General features: G+C 46.8%; 1 protein-coding gene across 1 annotated transcript; it reads left to right on the top strand.

Annotated features, from left to right (window-relative positions):
* The first annotated feature begins 1,907 nt into the window (after window positions 1-1,907).
* ATG14 (autophagy related 14) lies at window positions 1,908-20,654 on the top strand. The gene is made up of 10 exons (XM_009101632.4): window positions 1,908-2,131; window positions 6,806-6,868; window positions 7,003-7,045; window positions 7,454-7,535; window positions 11,641-11,878; window positions 12,539-12,768; window positions 13,275-13,392; window positions 14,483-14,573; window positions 14,712-14,797; window positions 17,732-20,654. The coding sequence occupies exons 1-10, from the start codon at window positions 1,914-1,916 to the stop codon at window positions 18,036-18,038; spliced, it is 1,476 nt and encodes a 491-aa protein (XP_009099880.2). The 5' UTR covers window positions 1,908-1,913; the 3' UTR covers window positions 18,039-20,654.
* Window positions 20,655-21,171: the final 517 nt, after the last annotated feature.

Genomic DNA, 21,171 nt, shown 5'->3' on the forward strand with positions numbered 1-21,171 from the left:
AAAAACGAATTTGAGGAAAATACAAAAATCTTGGATGCTCATGACTTAATTATCTGTGCTATTTAACCAGAGTTCAGCCAATGGCAGTAATTTGGTAATTTTGGAGCAAAAGCAATGAGGTTTCCTGTACTTGGTTTGAACTCAAGCCTTTCTTTTCAGAAGGTGTCCTGCTCAGTGTGGTGCAGGGAGCAGGAACAGTACAGAGCTGGTCCCATGGCTGCTCTGGAAAGCCCCTGGAAGCAAGCCAGAACAGTTCTGCTGTGTCCTTCCCTCCTGAAGGTGTTGGTACCTGTCTGCAAACACCACTAGAGGTTGCTCTTAGATGACTTAAGTGTAACCCAGGCCAAAATCCTCCTCGGTCCTTGCTGGAAATACTCAGCTCAACTCAGAACAGGGTCTTGCTGGGCTGAGTTTTGCTGCCACAAAAGTTTATTTCTGATTCGGTGAGGGTGTGACTTCATCTTCTGTATCTGTTTTGTGTCTCTCACAAGTGGTTTTATATCTATCTCCCTGCAAACTTTGAAAAACTTTGTGCACTTCCTCATGATAAGCTGGTCTTAGCTGTTATCAGTTTCTCTGTCAAACTGTGGATTTCCACACTCAAATCTATTTTAAACACGGGCTTACTTTGCTGTTTGCTTTCTAACGTTGGAGACTTTCCACAGCCATGGGCTGGACTTTTATTTGCACTGTAGCTGCAGTAGCAGCTGATGAGTTTCAGTTAGAATAATCTTTTGTAAATGAAAACACCCTGGTTTTATTGAGGTGCTGGGGGGGGTAAAAAAAGTTTATCTAAGATGAGCCCTCTTCGAGAAATCACGTTTTTCTTAAGAGCTTGCCACATGATTTCAGTGGTAAAATTAGTGTTCTTTAGAAGTACAGATAAAGCCTTAGAGATAAGAAATGGGCTCTGTGCCTTTTCACTGAGCTACTGATTAAGTTAATGTTTGCTATGGTAACTCTTGTCTTAAAAACAACAATCTTGGTATCTTGATTCTACCTTCACAGTGCTGTTCCTGCTTAGTGTTTGATAACACTGGGAAGGGGGGAAATGTAGGCTGGGTAGGCTGGGAATTGCTCTTGAAAAAAAAAAAAAGGTAGGCTAATGTGTTGTTGCAGTTGTGGCTTTGTTGGGGGAAGAGGCATATGGGGATATTGCTGAAGTTATTCTGTCTTCTGTGGACTCCGTCTCCTCTCATTGCCTACAGACAGAAGAGGAAATTATTTCAAACTGAGAATAGGCTCCTATTAGGAAATATTAGTTAGCAGGAAAAACTTTTTTACTCAGAAAAGGGGTGGGGAGCACCTGGCACAGGGTGCCCAGAGAAGCTGGGGCTGCCCCTGGATCCCTGGACGTGTCCAAGGCCAGGCTGGACAGGGCTTGGAGCAACCTGGGCTAGTGGAAGGTGTTCCTTTAAAGGTCAGGAGCTTGGCACTGGTTGATTTTTAAGGTCCCTTCTCCTCAATCCTCCTTCATCCTGTGTATTTAACTCCCCATCCTCGCTCCACCATGGAGGCTGGGTTGAGGCAACCTCCCTCTGAGCCGGTTTCAGGATGTGCATCGGTATTTGCCGCCTGGACAAAGCGATTTTGAAGTTACCGTAAATATACGGCCGTGCTTTCGCTGGGAGCCGCAGTCCCCACAGCAGCGTTACTGCCAGGTTATGCTACGGCTACCCGCTGTGAAGCCCCACGAACCGGAATACAACACCCCCATCGCCCTGGGCCGATCCCAGCGGTGCTCTCTTTCCTCCTGCAGAAGGCAAAGGGCGCAGTTTCTATTAAAAATCAGGATTTTCCCGGCGGAGCGTGGCCCACTCCAAGCCCTCCCCCCGCTCCCGCCCGCCGCCTCAGCGCCCCTTCCCACAATGCCCTGCCCGGCAACAGCGTCCCACGTGACCCGCGGCCCCAACATGGCGGCTCCCAGCGGCCGCCGGCCGCAGCCCGCGGGGCCGGGCGGGGGCAGCGCGGCCGGGCCCGGGGCTCTGCGGGGCGCCGAGGAGGACGCCGAGGGTCTCTACGTGGCGGTGGAGCGGTGCCCGCTCTGCAACACTACGCGCCGCCGCCTCACCTGCGCCAAGTGCGTGCAGAGCGGCGACTTCGTCTTCTTCGACGGGCGCGACTCCGAGAGGTACCGGCGGCGCTGAGGGGAGCGGGGCGGGCTCTCCCTGCCCTGCTGCGGGTCCCTGTGCCTCGGGGCCGGGCATGGGAGCCGGGTTGTGCCCCTTCCCTGCTGTCCCGGGGTTCGGGGGGCTCAGGGTGTGGGTGGGGAACGCTCCGGGTGCTGCCGGGCCCATCCCGGGGCTGGGGGCGGACACAGCAGCACCCTCTCTACGAGCCTTGAAATAATAATATTTTTAATAATAATAATAAAGGAGTCACCCCGAGTTTCACTCGGTCAGGTGCAGATGTGTCCGTGTCGATGTAGGCACAGAAGCTCCAGGCAGTTCAGGGCACAGAGAGCTGTGCAGTGTTATTTCAAACGGGTTACCTCTTTTCGTCAACACTCCTTGAAATAGTAGTTTTCTAAATCGTTAAGCAAAATTAGGAAGGCGCATGAGAAAGAAAATAAACATTTTCTTGTGTGTATACCCATAAATGTGGACAAAAAAAGTATCCACTTGAGTTGATGGTGTGCCATGCTGCTCCTTTTGGGGCACTGGCTCTCCCTGGATGAGCGCTGTGCCCATAAACAAATTTCCTCATGGAGTGACTCAGATGGCTCCTCCAGCGCTGCTGTCCATCCCAGATTATTCAAAAGTCCTCAGGGCCATGTCTGGAACGGCTCTGAGTCTTGGCTGGCACCGTGTTCCTGGTCCCTCGTTAGCAGCTGTTGGGAGCGATTCCTGGGGCTATTTTGGGAAGCAGCCACTGGTGTGTGGGGTGGCCGTGTCCTCGCTCCAAAGGCTCCTTGTGTCCCCAGGAACAAGGGGACAGTGGTGCCTTTCACCCACCAACATCCACGGGAGTGGGGAAATGCTGTCAGCCAGTGTGAGTCAGCTTGCAGAACTCAGACTTTAGTCTGTCACTAAAGTCTGTCTGTCTGTTCCCTTTTTTAATGTAAAAAAGCTGTGTTGGAGAACCACAAACTAGATTTAGCCTGTCTAAAATAGGTGGAAAACGTGTAGCTGTGTGAGACTGCTTGGGGTTTTCTGCAGATTCTATTAAAAGGTTGGATATGGAGCTTGGAATATAAACTAAGTTTGGTTTTTTTCCTGTCTCTTTTGCAGCCTTAAGTTTTTTGGCTAATGTCAGGTTTAATTATAGAAATTCAATTGTAGCCTTTGTTAGAGTTGAAGCCCTGTTGTTTTGTATTAACCAGGGCTTAAGAAGTCTCTGCCCATCAGGAAAATGAAGTCATAAAGAAGCAGCTTTAGCCCAAGTACCAGAAGCAGCAGTGTAAGAGAAAACCCTCTTTATCTTCTCACATGAGACAGGATCAGCTTTTCTGTCTGACAGTTGTCGCTGCATCCTCCTGAGAAGCTTTCACTGCCCCATTTGTCTGTGGCTAAAAAGGCTCCTGTATATTTACCTTGTGTTTTTTAACTGCAAGGATTAAATCTCTACTCATTTCATTTTTTCCCCCTTCTCTGCCTGGAGATCACAGTTCCATCTCTGGGGGTCACTGCTGTTGTATTAACCTGGGGCCTCCCTACACACTCCATTTCCCCAGGCTTTGTTTCTCCTGCTGCTCAGAACTTTTCCATGATTTATTGCAGTAGTGCAATTCATTAGAAATGGCAAATTTATTTTAATTAATTAAAGGTACAGCACATCTGTGTGAATAACACAATGTTAACAACCTAAATATTGTGGCTGCAGGAACTCTGCAGTGGCTGCAGGAACTCTGTGTAGGAACAAAAGCTTGGGGTTTGAGGATAATGGGATTATGTTTAAACTGTGCCTGAAACATTTTGTTTGCATTCTCTAATTAATATTTGGAATGACTGATTTAAGAGTGGGGAAGAGGTCAGTTTTCTTTGTTAGCTCTTCGTGGGTGTCTCTGAATTTCTTGTGATGTGAACCCTGGGAGAGGGGGAGATGTTTGAAATGGTGCCCAGGCAGCAACAGGGCAGAGCCATGCAGGGACAGGTGCAGTTCACTGGGTGCCTTTGCTGGTGTTTATAGCCATCGTTGTTTATTTATTTATTTTATGCCTTCTAGTAGTGCCTGGGTTAATTTTAGATCAGCCACTGCTGGAGGAATGTCATGGCAAGGGCTTTGCTGAGTGGCTCAGTGTGAGAAATTCAGAATGTGGAAGTGTTTGGGGGCACTTGGGCCTCCCGTTTGTCTTTTTGAAGTGTTACAGATGGGGGGAAAAGGATCATTATCTTCCTGGTTAAATAGAGAGAAACCAAGCATTACTCCTTGTATCCAACAGTTGTTTATTTTTAGAATTTTCCTGTGAATTTTCCTTATATGAAGACAAACAATTTCATGTTCTAATTATTTCAGATTTCATGGGACTATTTTGTAAGCTAAGTTTTAGAAGAGCTACAGTAAAAGTTTTTCATCTGTCTGGCAAAAATCACACCCCATATCTGTGAGGGGGAGAGACTGAGGAACTGTTAAGATTAATTATTTAAGGAGAGCTACAATTAAGGATGAGTAGTCCAGAAGTCCTCCAGTAGAACAGTCACTGCCATCCTTCCTTTCATGAGTAATGTGTTGTGTATTCAAAAGCCAAGCTGGCATCTTGATGTTGGTCTCAGCTCAGAGGTTCTTCTTCCTCCTGGGAGTGTTCTCCAGCCTGTTGTGTGCATAAATTCTCAGAGTGTGATTCCCAGACTGCTGAATTGCTTTGCTTTGTGTATCTGCAGATGGCAAAAGCCAAAGATGGTGTAATTGTGATGTCTGAGCCTGGCTAATTTCTCCAAGCTATGGGTTCTGGTTAGGAATAGTGATTTTTTCAGCAGGGGAGTTATACTGAATTTAGTGCCCTCAGCTCCTTCAGCATTAATCAACTCATGTAGATTAGGAAGCCCCTCTCTCTGGTTGCTTCTCTCTAATCATGAACATGTGGAAATAAGCCAGGCAACCACAGAAGATCTCACCTTAATGTGATAAGACTTGAGGAAAGAGAAACATTTCATGGGTAATTCAAGATGTTCTCTCCTCTCAGTTTACATTTTATGGGAGTTCCTATAATAATTCATCCCAAGTTTTGCTTCTTTGCCAAATTGAAAGGCTAAAGATATATAAAGAAGAAGGAGTTGCAGGATGCAGTGCAGTTGAAATCAGAGCTATATAAAGCAGTGGAAATGTTTGCTTAGGAGGAAGCTGCTGGAGGATTTGGTAGGAGCTGTTTGACATCGCTGCAGAAGCGCGTGGTGAGCTGGGATTTCTGCAGGCTTCCACAAATACTTCTGTCTTCCCTCCACAGCCAGAACTTCATTTATTCCTCTGTTCTTTGACAGATCATTCAGCTTTTTGCTGCTGTGATGGACAGGAATTGGGTGATTCTGTTCAGTCAGGGTCTGTGCCCATGAGTCCAGCTCAGGAACCAAGAATTGCCAGATTACCCCAGCGCTCTCCCTGGGTCCCAGCTGAGCTCTGTGTTTCTGGGCCAGGGGATTTTTGGTGGCAGCCAAAGGTCGGGGTGCAGTAGGTGTGCTCTGCTCTGTGGTAAACAGGAGGCTCATGCAGGGCCTTTTGTCATTTCCAGGGTGACTTCTGGGGTGAGGACACACAGGAAGAGGGGATGAGCTGGGCTGAGCAGCTGGGCTCCAGTTGCACCACATTCCTCCAGCTCACGTGTGGCCTCTGGCTTTTGTGCCAAGCACCTGCATTTGGTTTTGGTTTGTTTTGGAAGGAAAACAGATTCTTTTGCTTGACTACAAAAGCAGCAGCCAGTGGTTTTGTTGTTTTAATGCTAATGTCGTGTGGGAGGGTGGTTACACATGCTCTGAATCCAAAGGTAGTCACCAAGCTTTCAGATTTCAGCACTTCAAGGAAAAAAGTGAAGCATTTTGAAGTTTTACCTGAAATCAAATCCACAGAGTAACAGAGAGGGAAATTCAAGATGTCATCCTGTCAAGGCTTAGTGTACTATTCTTTCTAAATAAAGCATAAATGTCCACAAAATGAAGGTAAAATCACATGGTTTGGGTTGGAAGGGACCTTAAGGACCATCTAGTTCCAACTCCTGTCATGGGCAGGGGCACCTTCATGCCCCATCCTGCCTGGCCTAGAACACTTCCAGGGATGAAGCATCTGCAAATATCACAGCTCTGGTATGATGAAATCATCAATTCTGTGTGTTGCAGAGAAACATGGAATGAATTGTGGAACAGTAAGGGGGGGCAGAACGTGGCTTTTCTGTATACTCAAAGGATGAAAACCCAGGATGATGAGTCCTGCAAAAATTCCTTTCTGATCAGTTCCCATATCCTGAAGTCCAGTGGAGCTGGAGCAGCTGAAGCACATATTTGGGTCATGGGCTATGTGGGGTAGTACTATTAATTTATCCAGTGACTGAAGGTTTTTAAAGTACTCCATGTTTTTTGTAACATACAAAATACTGCTCTTGCTAAGCTATAAATCTAGAAACAGCAGTAATTTGCTATTTGTTTGATAGTTCAACACTCTGATGTTTCTCCAGCTTAGAGGCTCTGTTGCAATTCCAGTGAGACTCATGCTCTAGAATTCTGCAAGAGTTTTGCACATTTAGCCATTAACTTCCCCAGATCAAGACAGATAGCTGAGGTTTGGAGAATCCCCAAGCTTCATTTTTATTATCTTTTTCAGACAACTTACAGTGCTGTAATTGTGCAAAATATCAATAAAAGAATTTAATCTCTTCCAGGTTTTCAGACAAGAAAGAAAGGCTGATGCATCTTAAAACCAAACAGAGAGAATTCCAAAAACAGTAAGTTGTATTTATTAAATTGATATAAAAGCTAAGAGATCTCATAAAAGGAAACAGTCTCTTTTAACACACTGTTGCTGCAGACAGATGAAGTCCAGATAGTCATAAAACTTTCAATCATGTTTTTCCTCTAGTGTTTTGAAGGCCATGGAAGGGAAAGAAATAACTGATCAGCTGGTGAGTTGCTCTGAGTGTCTCATGGTTTTTAAACTCTCTGAATTCCTAGATCTCATAGTTTAAAGTTACAGTTTACCTTGAGGGCATTGTGCTGCTTTCCCTTAGAGCCTGTTGTAAGCAAAACTGGAATGGGCTCTGCCAGCAGAGTGTTCCAAGCTGTCTGACTTTTTGATCTCTCACTAGATATTTGTTCAATAACTTATTTTACCAATTGACTTTATACTAAGCACTCGTTTTGTTTGTGGCATTCTTCTGTGCACAAAACACTGCATGAAATATTTAGTTGTTTGATCCATTCAAGAGCATCCTGCTACTTTTTGCAGTAAAGCTGCTGGCTTTCCTGTTAATCATTAGTTCAGCATGTTTGAAGTTGTTTGTGCCCTAGAGTTGCTGAATGTTCTTTTTCAGAGATGGAAAATAATGTCTTGCAAGATGAGGATTGAGCAGCTGAAACAGACCATTTGCAAAGAAAATGATGAAATGACAAGACGTGAGTAATGCCTGTGCTTTTGTGATGTGGAAAAACTCCCCGTGCCTTAGAGTGAAAAATCAATTGAGGTGAATTTGAGTGTTAGTTTTTTAAAAAATGGTGAATTTCCAAACAGTCGCTTCCTAAATCAACTTGAAGGCAAATCACTGAGTGGATTTTGGCCTTTTTATGCTTGGGTTTTAATTAGCAAACAGCAGACATTATTCAGCTGGATGGAGATGGTTTTGCAGCAGCTTTAAGAGTTAGCAGCCTGTGACTCTGGCTGTGTCCCTAGAGATGGCTTTATTCAGTGTAGTGTTTCTGATCACTTCCTCTTGATAAGGAGGAGCAAACAGCTCTGCAGCTGTCACAAATTTCCTGAAACTGCTGAATTTTAACCCACACCTGTCTGAAAATCCTAAAATCCTACTTGAGCAAGAGTGACTGAATTTAGGTGTAGGCTCCATTCAGAAACTTCAGTCTTTGAAACCCATTAGATTGTTTTACACTCAATTTGCAGGGTCATTTTCAGAAGAGAATATTCAGCTCTCCTTACAACCTACATGCAAGGGAAGCAGAGGAAGCATATTCAGAAGCATATTGATTGAATCTGGGATATTTTTATGGCTTGAAATTCAAGAGGAGCCATACAGAGAGTGGAAGAAGAGGCAGAACCTGAGAAGAGTCATAAAGGATTAGCACAGGCATGGGGTGAAAAATCAAAAAGGCTGAGATGCAAAATTATTTTCAATTAAAAAGGAGGATGGATAGTAACAATAATAAGTGGATGATAAAGAAAAGGTGAGGGGGCAGGAAAGTGTGTTAGTTAACAGGAAAGAGAGCAATAACAGTGCAGAGAAGTCTGAGGCATCCATTCACTGCTGCCTTTGCTTCATCTTCCTGCAAAGAAAATGGGATCAGCTGCTTAGCCAGGTTAAGTTTAACATCATGAGAGGACTCCAGGCTAAGGAAAGGAAACAGACATCTACACATTAATTTGCTTTATGGAAACCGAGGAACAAGCTGAGGTGGTCTGTGGAGCATTTGGGAACATGTGAGGGTGTGTGAGGAAGCTGAGAACAGTACCTGCTTTCAAAGGGTGCAGCAAGGCAGAACCTCAAAGTGATGGCACAGGCATCCTGTCACAGACCTAGGGGGCTCTGCTGGTAACTGACAGGTAAGGTGGGTAAAAATAGCCATCACTTAGTTGTGGTATTCTTGTCAAATCCATGCTTTGTTATTTGTGTCATGATATTCATGTCAAATCAATCCCTCATCTGAGGATCCAGAGGTGCAGTGGAGGATGAAGCAGAAGCTGCACCTAACTTGGATTTGGGCACTGCCTGAAACTTGCTCACTGTCTTGTGAGCAAACAAAATTTGCTCTGGGTGTAACCCCTGCAAGGTCATCACAAAAGGTTAGAAAAGCTTCATTCAAAGAGTGGTGGCACTGGTCAAGCTGAGGAGGTGAGACAGGTGGAGCTCAGCAGGAGCCAGTTCCTGGCCCAGTTCCTGTCAGTATTTCCCATAATAGCTCAGTAGAATAGAGAGTGGAATGGTGAAATGACTTCTGTGGAGACCAGGACCAAGTTCAGAATCATGCAGATAAATAGACAGCATCATCTGAAAAGGACAAAATCAGGGTACACATTGTTGTAAAGAGAAACATAAACCCAGAATGGGGGATGGTGGTGAGATTTGGCAGGAAGGGATCTGGGGAATTGCAAATTAAATAAAAATTATCAATCTTGTGCTGCTCCAGAAAGGTTCAGGCCTCTTTCTGGGTTAACTGATATAAGTGCTGTATTTAAGATGGAGGCAGTTATCCTGCTGTGCCAGGTATTGCTGTTGCTTCAGTGGAAGCCTGGTGTCCAATTTAAACAATTTAAGAAAGATACAAATCTTCTGAGGAAAGTTTGAGCATTGGAAATTAAATAGAACAGCTAAGAAAATTCGTGTTTGGTTTAGAGAGGAGGAAGTTGAAGAAAAACCAGCTTTTCAGTGGGTAGAAGATTATTGTTATGGAGATTAGATTATGACTTTTTGTCTTTTGCCTGTGAAGAAAGGAGAAGAGGAAATCAATGTGACTTTAAGGAATTAGTCACTCTTCTCAAAATGCTCTGCTCTGGAGGTGGCAGAGTGTTAGGACCAACCAGGGAGTTGAGTTCTCCATTTCCCCACTCTTCTGTGGAATTTATTATCTGCAACTTTTGCAACTTCTCTTGATTCACAGTGAATTTGATTAGATGTAACCTAAAAACTGAGCTGACTATTGCCCAACTAACCTATTAGCACAGTTGCTTTTGGAGAGAGACCAAAAATTCTAGCTGTGAGTAGCCAGCAGATCAGGATCCAACTTAGTCACTTTTGGTCCACATTAAAAATTGTGAAAAGGTTGTTTCTCTCCTCTTGGATGTGGCATATTTAATTTTTTGAAATGAAAACCATTTCTAGAACACTGGGTTCCTGCTTTTGGAGTTGACTCTCCTGGAGACCTCAGTAATTGGTGGTGCTTAAAATAATGTTTTAAAATCTGTGTGTTTGCCTTCTTTCTGTGCAGAACAGTTCAAGGAGACAGGCTTGCAAATCCCTGGCAGAGCTTTCTGGGCAGAGATCAGTGTGCCTGGGCTTGCATTTATCAGGCAGTGCAGGTGTGTGGGACACAGTGGTCCTGAAATACTCCTGGGCACAGATTTGTAATCACCTCATGAAGCAGAGTTGCTGTGCAGGGGGCAGGACAGTTGTCTGTGCACTGGGACTGCTGAAGAGGAAATTTCAGTGCAGTGTCTCCCCTGCTCCCAAATAATTGCTGTTGGACCTGCAGGGAAGGGAGTTCACTCTGAAAAAGTAGCCTTTCAAGTCAAACATGAATGTGAAAATTGAACAGCTGGACCTTTTCCTCCTTGTCCTGTCTCCTGTTTGTTTTGCAAAGGGAGAATTTGGGACTATGACTGCAAGTGTTAATTGATTTTCTGTTGATGTTACAGGACTGCTTAAAGGAAAGGGGATTACAGCTGACACATAGGGATTCTGGCATTGCTCAGAGAAAAGTGGATTTTTCTACTGCCCCTCTAACAGGGGTCACTTATTTATATTATATAAACCTGAGGATTATTAGTTCTTATCTTCATGGAGGAGCTTTTCTCACCTCCTTTAATTTGGGACTTTGCATCTCCCACATACCAGATCTTCCTTCCTACCAGACACACCACGGATTGCAGCAGATCAGATGACTGGAAATAATTCCTGATGTTCAGAGAGAGCAGCCTCTGTGTCTGCAGGGACAGGCACACTTCAAACTAGGGCACAGGGAGAGTTTTAAACATGTATTTTGGGAGAGCACAAGAAATCTTTCCCTGTGCTTTTAAAAGACAGAGGTGGCTGACTCTCATTACTGCAGGCACTGATTTTATATCTGAATTAGCAGATTTTGGGATCATCAAGATTGCAAAAGGTCTCTAATATCAGCCTTGGATGCTTCAAGATGCTCTTGCAGGGTGTTTTTCCAAGCCTCAGTGTGCCTCACACGTGGAATGAATCCAGGCAGTTGCAGCACTTCAGCCCATGAGCACAATTCCCATTTGTGAGTGGAAAGGGAGATAGCCAGTGTTCCCTGTGGGAACAAGGAGCCTGCACTGTTGGGATCCAAGTGCTGTGAGAGCACATCCATGAGAGAATCCCAAATAACCCACACTACCAGCAGCACAGGTGCCAGGACTGGTGAATGAAGATGCTATCTGCACTTGATTTTGGCTGCAAGCAGGGCAGGGCTTCTTTGGCCAGCACGATGCAAACATGTACAGTCAGGCTATTTCTGTCAGAATGATTACCTCAGGAGTTTCATTAAACTGGGAAATCTTGGCTTTTGTGCTCCAAATCCAGAAATAGCTGGGTAAAAGATAGGGAAAGAATAATCCCAGTTGCAATCTCTTTGGAGATCTCCAGAGGAGATTAAAAAGTTGTGCCACTGAGCAGCTGGAAGAAGTTAATAGTTGAGCAGGGTTTTCTGTTTCAAGCTGCCATAGATCTTGTTTTCCATAAATATTAATAAAGCTTTTCTCAAGCTTTTCCTACAAGCACTTCCCAGCTCCTTTTCCAAGGGATAACATCTGCTGCTGTTCTCACAGACACAGAGGGGCTGCTGAGGATTAAAGAGGAGAACCAGAAGCATTATCGCAGGGCTCAGAGGCACCAGGAGAAGAAGGAGAAGATCCAGAAGCACAACAGGAAGCTGGGAGACCTGGTGGAGAAAAAAACCTACGACCTGAAAACGCAGTACGAGCACCTGGCCAACCTGCGGCGCGCGCACATCCTGGAGCTGACCTCGGTCATCTTCCCCATGGAGGAGGTGAAGACAAGCATGAGGTATGGCAGGCTTGTCCTTTTGGGATCATTGTGCTTGGTTTTAGGCACCCAGAAGGGAGTTTTGTCAGTCTGAGGTAGGTGGGTCTGTGGGGAGGAGGAGGAGGAGTTGTGTTCTCGCCCACAGGTAGGGGTCTAGGATGAAAGAATCTGAATCTGGAGGTGTTTGCATCTCCCCACTGAGAGAAATGAGCTGCATGTCCAGGAAGTTTTATATTTTAAACTTCCTTAAAATATGGATTTCCCCAGGCCTGGAAGTGTTCAGGGTCAGGCTGGACAGGGCTTGGAGCATTCTGGTCTAGTAGAAGGTGTTCCTGCCCATGGCAGGGTGGAATGAGATGAGGTGTCCCTTCCAACCCAAACCTTTCTAAGATTCTACAAAAACAGGTATTAAAAATCCAGAGAAAATGAAAGTAGTTTTGGGAATGAAGAGTTTTGCAGAAGTGGTCCACAAGGTCCTTTCCAACTCAAACCATTCCTGGATTCTACAAAAACAGCTAAATAAAAACTCCAGAACAAATGAAAGTAGTTTTGGGACTGAGGACTTTTACAGGAGCGTTGCTACAAGCACTTTGCCCTGGGTGAAACCTGGCTCAGTGCCTGCCAAGTGTGTGTTTGATTCCATTCCCAACCACTTCTTTCCAACCCCTCTGGGCCCTGCAGGGACCCAGCAGACGTGTCCTCAGAGAGTGACAATGCCATGACCTCCAGCACTGTGAGCAAGCTGGCAGAGGCACGGAGGACCACGTACCTGTCTGGGAGATGGGTGTGTGACGACCACAACGGGGACACCAGCATCAGCATCACGGGGCCCTGGATCATCCTCCCCAACAACGGGGACTACTCTGCTTACTACAACTGGGTGGAGGAGAAGAAGACTACACAGGGACCTGGTAAGGGGCAAGGCCTGGTTTTAGGCAGCTGGGAGAGTTTGGGTGCCAGCAGAAGGCACTGAGGAGCACTAGACTGGTCCATTTGTTCTCAGCCTGAGTCAGAAATAAATGCCAGAATAGGGATTTTAGGAGAAGATTCCCTGCCCAGTTGGAACTGGGTGGTCTTTAAGGTCCCTTCCAACCCAAACCATTCTGTGATTTTATGACTAGTCTGCTGAAATCTTCTTTTGCATGAAATGCTCACTGGGATGCACAGCACAATGAAATAGAGAAAGTTAATTATTCACAGTTTTGACACAGTTCACATGTCATCATCTTAACAGGAATTCCAAGAATTACTATTTTCTTCCAACTTCTGACAGATTTCACTGGAAGTGATTGCTAGATTCAGGCTGTTCTCCATACTTAGAAATGACATATTCCAGAGTAGACTCCAGGAACATATTAACACACCCACCAAGACTTCATTTAAAACAAGGATTTCATGTTGTTTTTATTTCTTTCAGATATGGAACATAATAACCCTGCTCATACCATCAGTGCTGCATTGTGCTATGCAACTCAGCTCGTTAACACTTTGTCTCTCATACTTGATGTAAATCTTCCCAAGAAGCTCTGCAACAGGCAAGTAAAAACACAGCAGGGCAATCTGTGACCTTAGATTAGTTTGAGGAATAAAGTCATGAATTGGAACAGCTTTTGATAGCATAGGTGGCTTGTGGATTTTTGTGCTGTTTGAGGGGAGGGCTAGCAGGATTTTAGACCACAGTTAACAGTCCCTCCATCCTTTTTTACTTCCTGAGAGGGAGTCCAGACATCAGAGTTGAAAATACCACCTCTCTAATTGACATATTCAGCATCCTCAAATGAGAGATGAAATATGGCAGTGCACAAATGGCACTTTTCATTTCATTGGATCCCACTGTGCTTCACAAAATTCCAGCCCAGTCCAGCAGCTCTTGAACAGCTCTGCTGCCTCCTGTGCTGTAGGACAAGTGCTGTAATATGACATGGCAGCAGTGTCATTCCCAATGGCATAAAAAAACCTAGGAGTAAACCCCATAAGGGATGAAGAGCACTGTTGGAATTTTGGTGTCTGTGTGGAGCAGCTGGGATCTGCACAGAAGGAGCTGCAGACCTGCTCAGACTCCCAGAGGTCCCAGATGTGCTGCTGAGATTCTTTTAAGTGCTTTAAAATAGTGGTTGTCAAAGTGAGGGCACAAAAGTTGTCTAGAGTTTCAGCTTTTTTTTCCCACCCTGTGGCTTGGGGAGTGGAGGGGTTGGAACCAGATGATCTGAAAGTCCCTTCCAACCCAAACCATTCTGTGGTTCTCTGATTTTGGGTGTTTCTCTGTTTGGGTGTTCAGCCCTCACAGAAGGAAAAGGTTGGGAACAGGAAATGATGCAAGATTTTGAAGAAGATCTGAAACAGTTTGGCTCAGGTGGATCTGAGTTCCCTACAGTTCACACCACCTGTCCTGTGGAAACTGGTGAGGCCAGGGCACTGATAAAATGCTCACAGTCCTGCTGGGTTTAAAATTAATCTCCTCAGCACTCTAGAACTGGCTGTAGGCTTTGAACAAGTGCTTGCTGCAAGGATTTTTACTCCAGGATTTGTTGGGAAGCCAGGGCATGGAATGCTGATGCCTCCAGTAAGTGTATTTTCAGAGCATTTTGTTTTCTGTGTGTTTTTGTGTGTGTGGTGTTTTAACAGTGAATTCTGTGGAGAGAATCTCAGCAGACACAGGTTCACACGGGCAGTGAAGAAGCTGAATGCTAATATCCTTCACCTCTGCTTCTCTCAGGTAGGGGGATGCACATTTCATATCTTTAAATTGCTTTTGAAATATCAGCTGTGCCTGCTGGTTTCCTTCAGGACCTGATCATGGGGTTTTTTTTGTTTTTTTTTTTTTTTTTGTTTCTCTTTCTCTTTCCCATGTCAGCATGTAAATTTAGATCTGTTGCACCCCCTGCATACCCTCAGGAACCTCATGTACCTGGTCAGCCCAGACACCGAGAACTTGGGCAGGTAAGAAAAGCAAAGTATGAACTCTCCTGTGGCTGAATCCCTTTGGAATTGATGCCTTTGCCTTGTCACTTGTGAGGGAAATTCTCTTCTGCTGTGCCTAGATCAGTCCTCAGCACAGAAATCAGGGCAAGGAGGAAAGACTGGACAGAAAAGGGGGCTCCTGAGTAGGGAGTTAAATTTCACAGACGTGTGTTTGCTGTGCTTCTGCCTATGGCAGGCTCAGCTGGAGGCTTTGCAGCTGATGATGGACTCATTCCCCTACACCCAGGAGCAGGAACTCCTTCCCTCCAGGGAACAGCAGCACAAATGCCAGGCAGCTTTGCCCTGCTCCAAGTGTGACCCTGCCCACGCCTTGCCAACATGCAAATTCCTGAGAGCATCCAGAAATACAAACCCTGAAAAGAATCCCAGGCAAACCTTTCCCAGAATGCTTCCAGTCAATGAACTGCCTAGACCAAAGCTGACCCTTTAAATAATACTCATTTATATGTAAATTAAGATTAAAGACAACTGTTCTCTTAGCTTAGAACGTGATGAAAAGAACATCAGTTCTGGCATGCACACACCGGGTTTAATTATTTATTTCTTTTTTTAACAAGTTAAATATAAGAAAGCAAACAACACTGATTTCCCCATTGGGTTAACCCAGACAGACACAAGTCACTTGTGCCCAAGACAGTCTACAAATATTTGTTTGATGTGCCTGGTGTTTTATTCCCCCCTTAAACACAGCGAGTGATGTTCTGAAATCTGCTTTTCTGCTTTGTTCTCTTGTATGGATCTGGTTTTATTCAAAAACCTGCAGTGCCACTAAGAGGAGCTGCCTGTTCCCACTTCCTTGTGTTCTCTGGATACATCCCTACTGAGTCAGCCCACAGACATGGGGAGCAAAATCTTACAAAGATTTTGGACAAAAAAATCTGTGCTTGCTGCCTGAAATAGAGTGCTGGAAATAGCCAGAGGATGGAGAGCTGTGTCCTCAAAGGAAAGGAGCTGCTCTGAAGGGTGCAAAGGCTGCAGTGGGCACCTGTGCAGGTGTCACAGAGCTCCCCATGCATCATCTGGGTGCAGAGAGTAAAAGAAGGGGTTACAGGGAGCTGGATAAAATACCCACCAGGCTGCTGGGTGGCTTTACAGACACCACTGGGAGCAGAGAGTCTGAGCTGGTTGAAATGAGGCACATGCACTTAGCAGAGACATTAATTACCCACAGGAATGAAGGTGGGGATTCTGTTTCCTTCTGTCATCCTCTCAAGGCTGGATGAGTTTCTGGGATGGATGCTGTCATCAGGCAGGAGTTGCTGGGCTCAGGACAGGGAGAAGGGTGGGACTCAGTGGCCTTTGTTAGAGAGGAGGTCACTTGAGATGATCTAATGGTCCCTTCTGGCCTCAACCCTGATGACTCCTTCTTGTGTTGCCTCATTAAGCAGAAGGCTTTGCCAGGAGGCAGCGCTCCCACTGCTTTCCAGATTATGAAAGAGAAGTGTTTGCCTTTAATTTCTCAGCTGGCTGCAAAGTTTGCAACAACCAGCTCTCTTTGTTTTCCTTTAGGTACCTAAGCCTGTGGTTGCCTGACAATCTCCTTTATATGCTGCTGTTTTCATATGCTTATAATTTTACCAAGCTTTAATTATCTGGATTAATATTTCCCATGACAAATCACTGCTTAAGGCTCCTTCTCCCACCAAGGCTGGATAAACTCTTGCCTGTGTTCAATGGTTACTGTGTTTAATGGTGGGACTTGGTGATCTTGGGGGTCTTTTCCAATCTAAATGATTCCATGATTCCATCAAATTCCTGCTCACGTTCACAGGGCAGTTTTGTGGCTTGGAGTGAACTCTGTCAGGGACTCTGCTTGCTGTGGGGAATCCACCTTTTTCCATGGAATACAGGCAGCCCAAAGCAGTGGGATGGGGCTGGATGCAATCGCCTCTCCCACCAGGCAGTGGCAGCAGGGAACTCTGAGTCACAGCACAGCTGGGACCCTGCAGGACCCGGGGGATCCAGCCCATGGCCCTGCTCAGAGCATCTCCCGGCCCAGGAAAGGCTGAGGGAGCTGGGGCTGTCCCAGCTGAGAGGGGCCCTCAGCCATGTCTGTCCCTGTCTGCAGGGAGGGCTCAGAGACAGAGCAGGCTCTGCTCCAGGGGCCCAGCAATGCACCAGAGGAACGAGCAGGAACTGATGCCCACAAGTTCCACCTGAATGTGAGGAAGAACTTCCCTGTGCAGTGACCGAGCCCTGAGCAGAGACCAGAGAGGGTGTGGAGCCTCCCTCACTGGGGACATTCCAGAGCCATCTGTGACTCATTCCAGACCCAATCCTGTGCCCTGGGATGATCCTGCTGGAGCAGGGAGATGAGACCAGATGAGCCACTGTGGTGACTTCCAACCTGAGCCACTCTGTGATTGTGTGTGGTGGGGTTGGAGTGTCTCCAGGAGAGACCCCTCAGCCTCTCTGGGCAGCCTGTTCCAGTGTCTGGCCAACCTCAGAGTGAGAAAGAGCTTGAGGTGTTGCTCGGGGCAGAGGGGGAAGTCTCACTGATGAGACTCTGAAGTTTCTCTAGTTGTGCCAGACCTGGGAGTTGCAGGGTACAGCCTGAGAGAGCTGAGCTCTCTTGGCCTGGCCAGGGCTGGTGTTGGAAATTAAAGCTGCTCCACATCAAGCCAAGATTCCCACCAGTGGAGCCCTGAGTTATCACCAGTAGCTTTCTCTGTCCCTGCCAGAGCAGAACTGCTCTCCCACCGTTCCTGCTCCGTGGTCTGGAACCCTGTCCCTTCCTGGGCCAAGTGTTTGTGTTACATCCAAGGGGGTGACACCAAGTTCCCTCTGCCAGCTGATGGAGGCAGGGCACTCGATCTCTGCTGTGCCCTGGCAGAGCAGGCTGCAGTGGGGTGGCAGGACAGAGGCACTGATGGCCCCGTGTCCCACGCGCAGGTCTGGCCCCTTCGAGATCAGCGCCGACCTGGAGGACTCCATGGAGTTCGTGGAGCCCAGCGCGGCGGGCGAGACGGACGAGAGCGGCGACGAGCACGTGAGCGACGAGGAGACAGACCTGGGCACGGACTGGGAGAACCTGCCCAGCCCCAGGTTCTGTGACATCCCCTCGCAGCAGGTGGAGATGCTGCAGAGCCAGAGCACCCAGGCGTCCCAGCCCATCGCCAGCAGCAGCGCGGGCGGGATGATCTCGTCCGCCGCCGCCTCGGTCACCTCGTGGCTCAAGGCCTACACCGGGCACCGCTAGCGGGCACGGGGGGCTGTGCCAGGAACCCCTCCCCACCTGGGCTGTAGTCAACCTTTACCTATTCAGTTAAGTAGTGCCTGGAACAAAGGAAAGGTCAGACTTCCGTTTTGTAAACCGGAGAAAACCTTTTTATTTCCCCAAGATGACTGTGACGGCCCCGTTTTGTAAATTAGCTCCGTGCTCCCGGCGGATCCTGCGAGGGAACTGAGGGCACTTCGTGTCTTGGTTCTGTCTGCATCGAGGATTGGCAAAGGACCCAGCCACCTCCAGCTCTACTTTCTGAAGAAGAAACAGATTTTGGAGTGTTTGGATCGGAGTGAGCGCAGGGAAGGCTGCTCAGGGCAGTCTGGACAGTGGTGCAAATGCAGTTCCCACTTTCTTAACTCCTTACAGGGTTTTCCTTTTTGTGTGTGTGTGTTTTAAATCTGTCTTGCATAATGCAAAAATGCGTATTTCTAAATTTTTTTCATTCAGGACATGAAAATTATGCATTTTTAACATGTTTTCTAATCTCTGTTGCCATATTTTTAATACAAACGATCAGCATGGACAGGGAATTCACACAGCAAATTGCTCTTGGTTTAGATTTGGTTGTGAATCTTTACCCAGTTTTGCCATAGAAAACTGGCTTGTTTCATGCTGTTTCCATTGGCAGGTGTAGAAGTTTTGTGTTGTGCTGAGGCACACAGGCTCTGTACTCTTAATACCATACACCAAAGAAACACTGGACATTCTCTTGCTAGACCCACATTGGATGCTGATACAGAATTGCATTGTTGCAATAATATCCATCGGTTACCACACCATGTTGCCACTTTTTAGCATTAGAAAAAACCCATTTCAAGCCAGTTTGGTGAAGTCACCTGCTCTCCACACTACATGTGTTTTTAACCCTATTTTATTGTTTGTTCATGGTGGGGTTTGTTTACTGACTGCCAAGAAGTTGGTTTTTGGTTTGGTTCCCCTGGCACAGCTGGCTCGTGGAACCCCAGGAGGTGGGTGCTGAATGGTGACTTGGTGAGCAAGGGCTCCTCCTCTTCCTCTGCCTTGCAGGATGGGACACCCACGGGTGGTTTGCTCAGCAGAGCTTCCAACGTTTACATTTAGAGCTGGGACAGTTCCTCCACAGGGCCAGCCAAGGAAGAGCCTCCTGCCCTCCCTCCACGAGGGAGGACTTCTGCCACTGCCCCTCAGCTCGTGGGGACACAGCTCCTGATGAGGGTGTGGTGACAGAGGCCACATCCCTGCCTGATCCCAGCTCCAGGGCTGGTTTTCCCAGCCACCTCACAGGGTGTTTTGTGGTGGATTTCTCTCTCCCTCTCCAGGCTGGCCAGTGCTGCCCCTGTCCCCACCCAGGAGGGGTGGGAAGCCAGGTGTGAACAGTGACACCCGTGTGCCACCCACCCCTCCACGGCAGCTGCTTCTCTTTAGCCCTGAGCTGGGCATCTATTGTCAGTAGTTTCTTCTCATTTTTCTTTTTCTCTTTTTTTTTTTTTTTAAACCAAAGACCCTTAACTCCATACGTTGTCAGACAATGCCAGCCTCTCCTGCTGCTCCTCTGCTCCAAGAGTTGGGTTTGTTTTAGGAGAGCAGCCCAGGCCCCTGGGCTGCTGCAGCTGATGGGGGCCAGTGCCCCCAGCCCTGCTGCCAGGCTGGGCTCTGGGCTCTGTTGGCTCACAGCACTTTAGCACTCACAGCTCTGAGCAACCAGCACACGCCAGTATTGGAAACTGGGCTCACAGCCCAGCCCCTTCTGCTTCCCCATGGATTTTGCACTGGACCCCACCATCTAAATACCTTTTTTTGTTGTTTTGTAATAGGCATTTCAGTCCCTTTTTCATTGCTGCCTTTGTGCTTTGAGCCCTGGAAGGTCGGGCCATGACTCAGCTTCGTGCACTGTCACTGAACTTAGGGACAAAAAATCCAACACAATAACTTTTCTAAGCCATATTCTTCCTATCCATGTTTTCCAGAATAATTTATTTGCAACCGTGTCATACTCTGAGAGTGCACAAGGGCACCGTGAGGGTGTTCAAATGTGTTGGGGTGGGGCTTTTCATGGAACCTTTTTTTGTAACAAAACACAAGGTTGTGGTGGTTTTTCTAAAAGTGTTTTGCACATGTGTAGCTGAGGAAGAATTGTGTGTGTCCAAACCTTGAGTGCAATCACCAGGATTCGTTTCCCAGGTTATTTGGGGGGGGGGGGAGTGAGGGAGGGAGGGCAGGAATATCCATAATTATAAATATTTGAAGGCAGCCAGCTGAGAGTTTACAAAACTTTTTGTGTAGCATGAACACGGGAATTTCAGTTCAGGCCGGGACTGCTGGTGGTGACCAGTGACCTGGGGTGGCCAATTTGGGCTGCCAAGGAAGAGCCTGATTGCAGGGGCCCAGCCCTGTGCTGAAAATCAGGTGCCTGTGCAGGGTCTCAGGTGGGACATCCGGGGTGGCTTTTTCACCTGGGAAAACTCACGGCCCCCCTCTCACAACTTCCAGACTTAAGATGTAACTAAACACAAATGGTTTGGTTTTTTTGGTTTTTTGTTTTTTGGTTCTTCTAAATTTTATTGTATTATTGCAATAAATCTTTAACAGTAATTTTTTTAAAGTTGTATATTTATGACTGTTACTTCTGTGTGGTTTTTCACTGTGCTGGGCAAAGTACACAAGAATTTCCAGCCTTGGAAGCATCACAAGGACCAGACCTGTTACAGTGCAATCAGTCATACAGCAGTGGAATAAGCAATAGAAATACTCTTACATAAAATAACTGCATCTCCATGGGAGCAGGGGGTGGAGTCCTGCACGACACACACACACACACATCCCTCTATGTACATGTAAACCTCTTGGGTGAGCCTGGCTCAGGGCTGCTCCTGTGCTGGGGATGTTTCTGCAGGTGCTGGATTCCTGCTGCATGCAAAGCTCCTCACAGGAAGATGTCTTTTGAAGGATGGAGTTATTCAAGTGAAGCAGTGTCAGAGTGACAGGGATGGGAAAGGGCCCAGCAGGCTCTGCCCAGAGGCCCTGATGGTTCACAGGCTGCTGTGAACAGACAATGGAGAAGAACCAACCCCTCCCACTCCATTTCTTGTGACATATGGGATGGGGAGGACTGATGGCCCTGTGATTC

Source organism: Serinus canaria, chromosome 5 (genome assembly GCF_022539315.1).
Source record: "Serinus canaria isolate serCan28SL12 chromosome 5, serCan2020, whole genome shotgun sequence".
Classification (NCBI taxonomy): Eukaryota; Metazoa; Chordata; class Aves; order Passeriformes; family Fringillidae; genus Serinus; species Serinus canaria.

Excerpts from the sequence above, each read along its gene's own strand:
- ATG14 (XM_009101632.4), top strand. The coding sequence starts at position 1,914 with ATGGCGGCTCCCAGCGGCCGCCGGCCGCAGCCCGCGGGGCCGGGCGGG. Across the intron at positions 7,536-11,640 it reads AAATGATGAAATGACAAGAC|ACACAGAGGGGCTGCTGAGG; the intron begins GTGAGTAATGCC and ends CTGTTCTCACAG. Across the intron at positions 14,798-17,731 it reads GACACCGAGAACTTGGGCAG|GTCTGGCCCCTTCGAGATCA; the intron begins GTAAGAAAAGCA and ends TCCCACGCGCAG.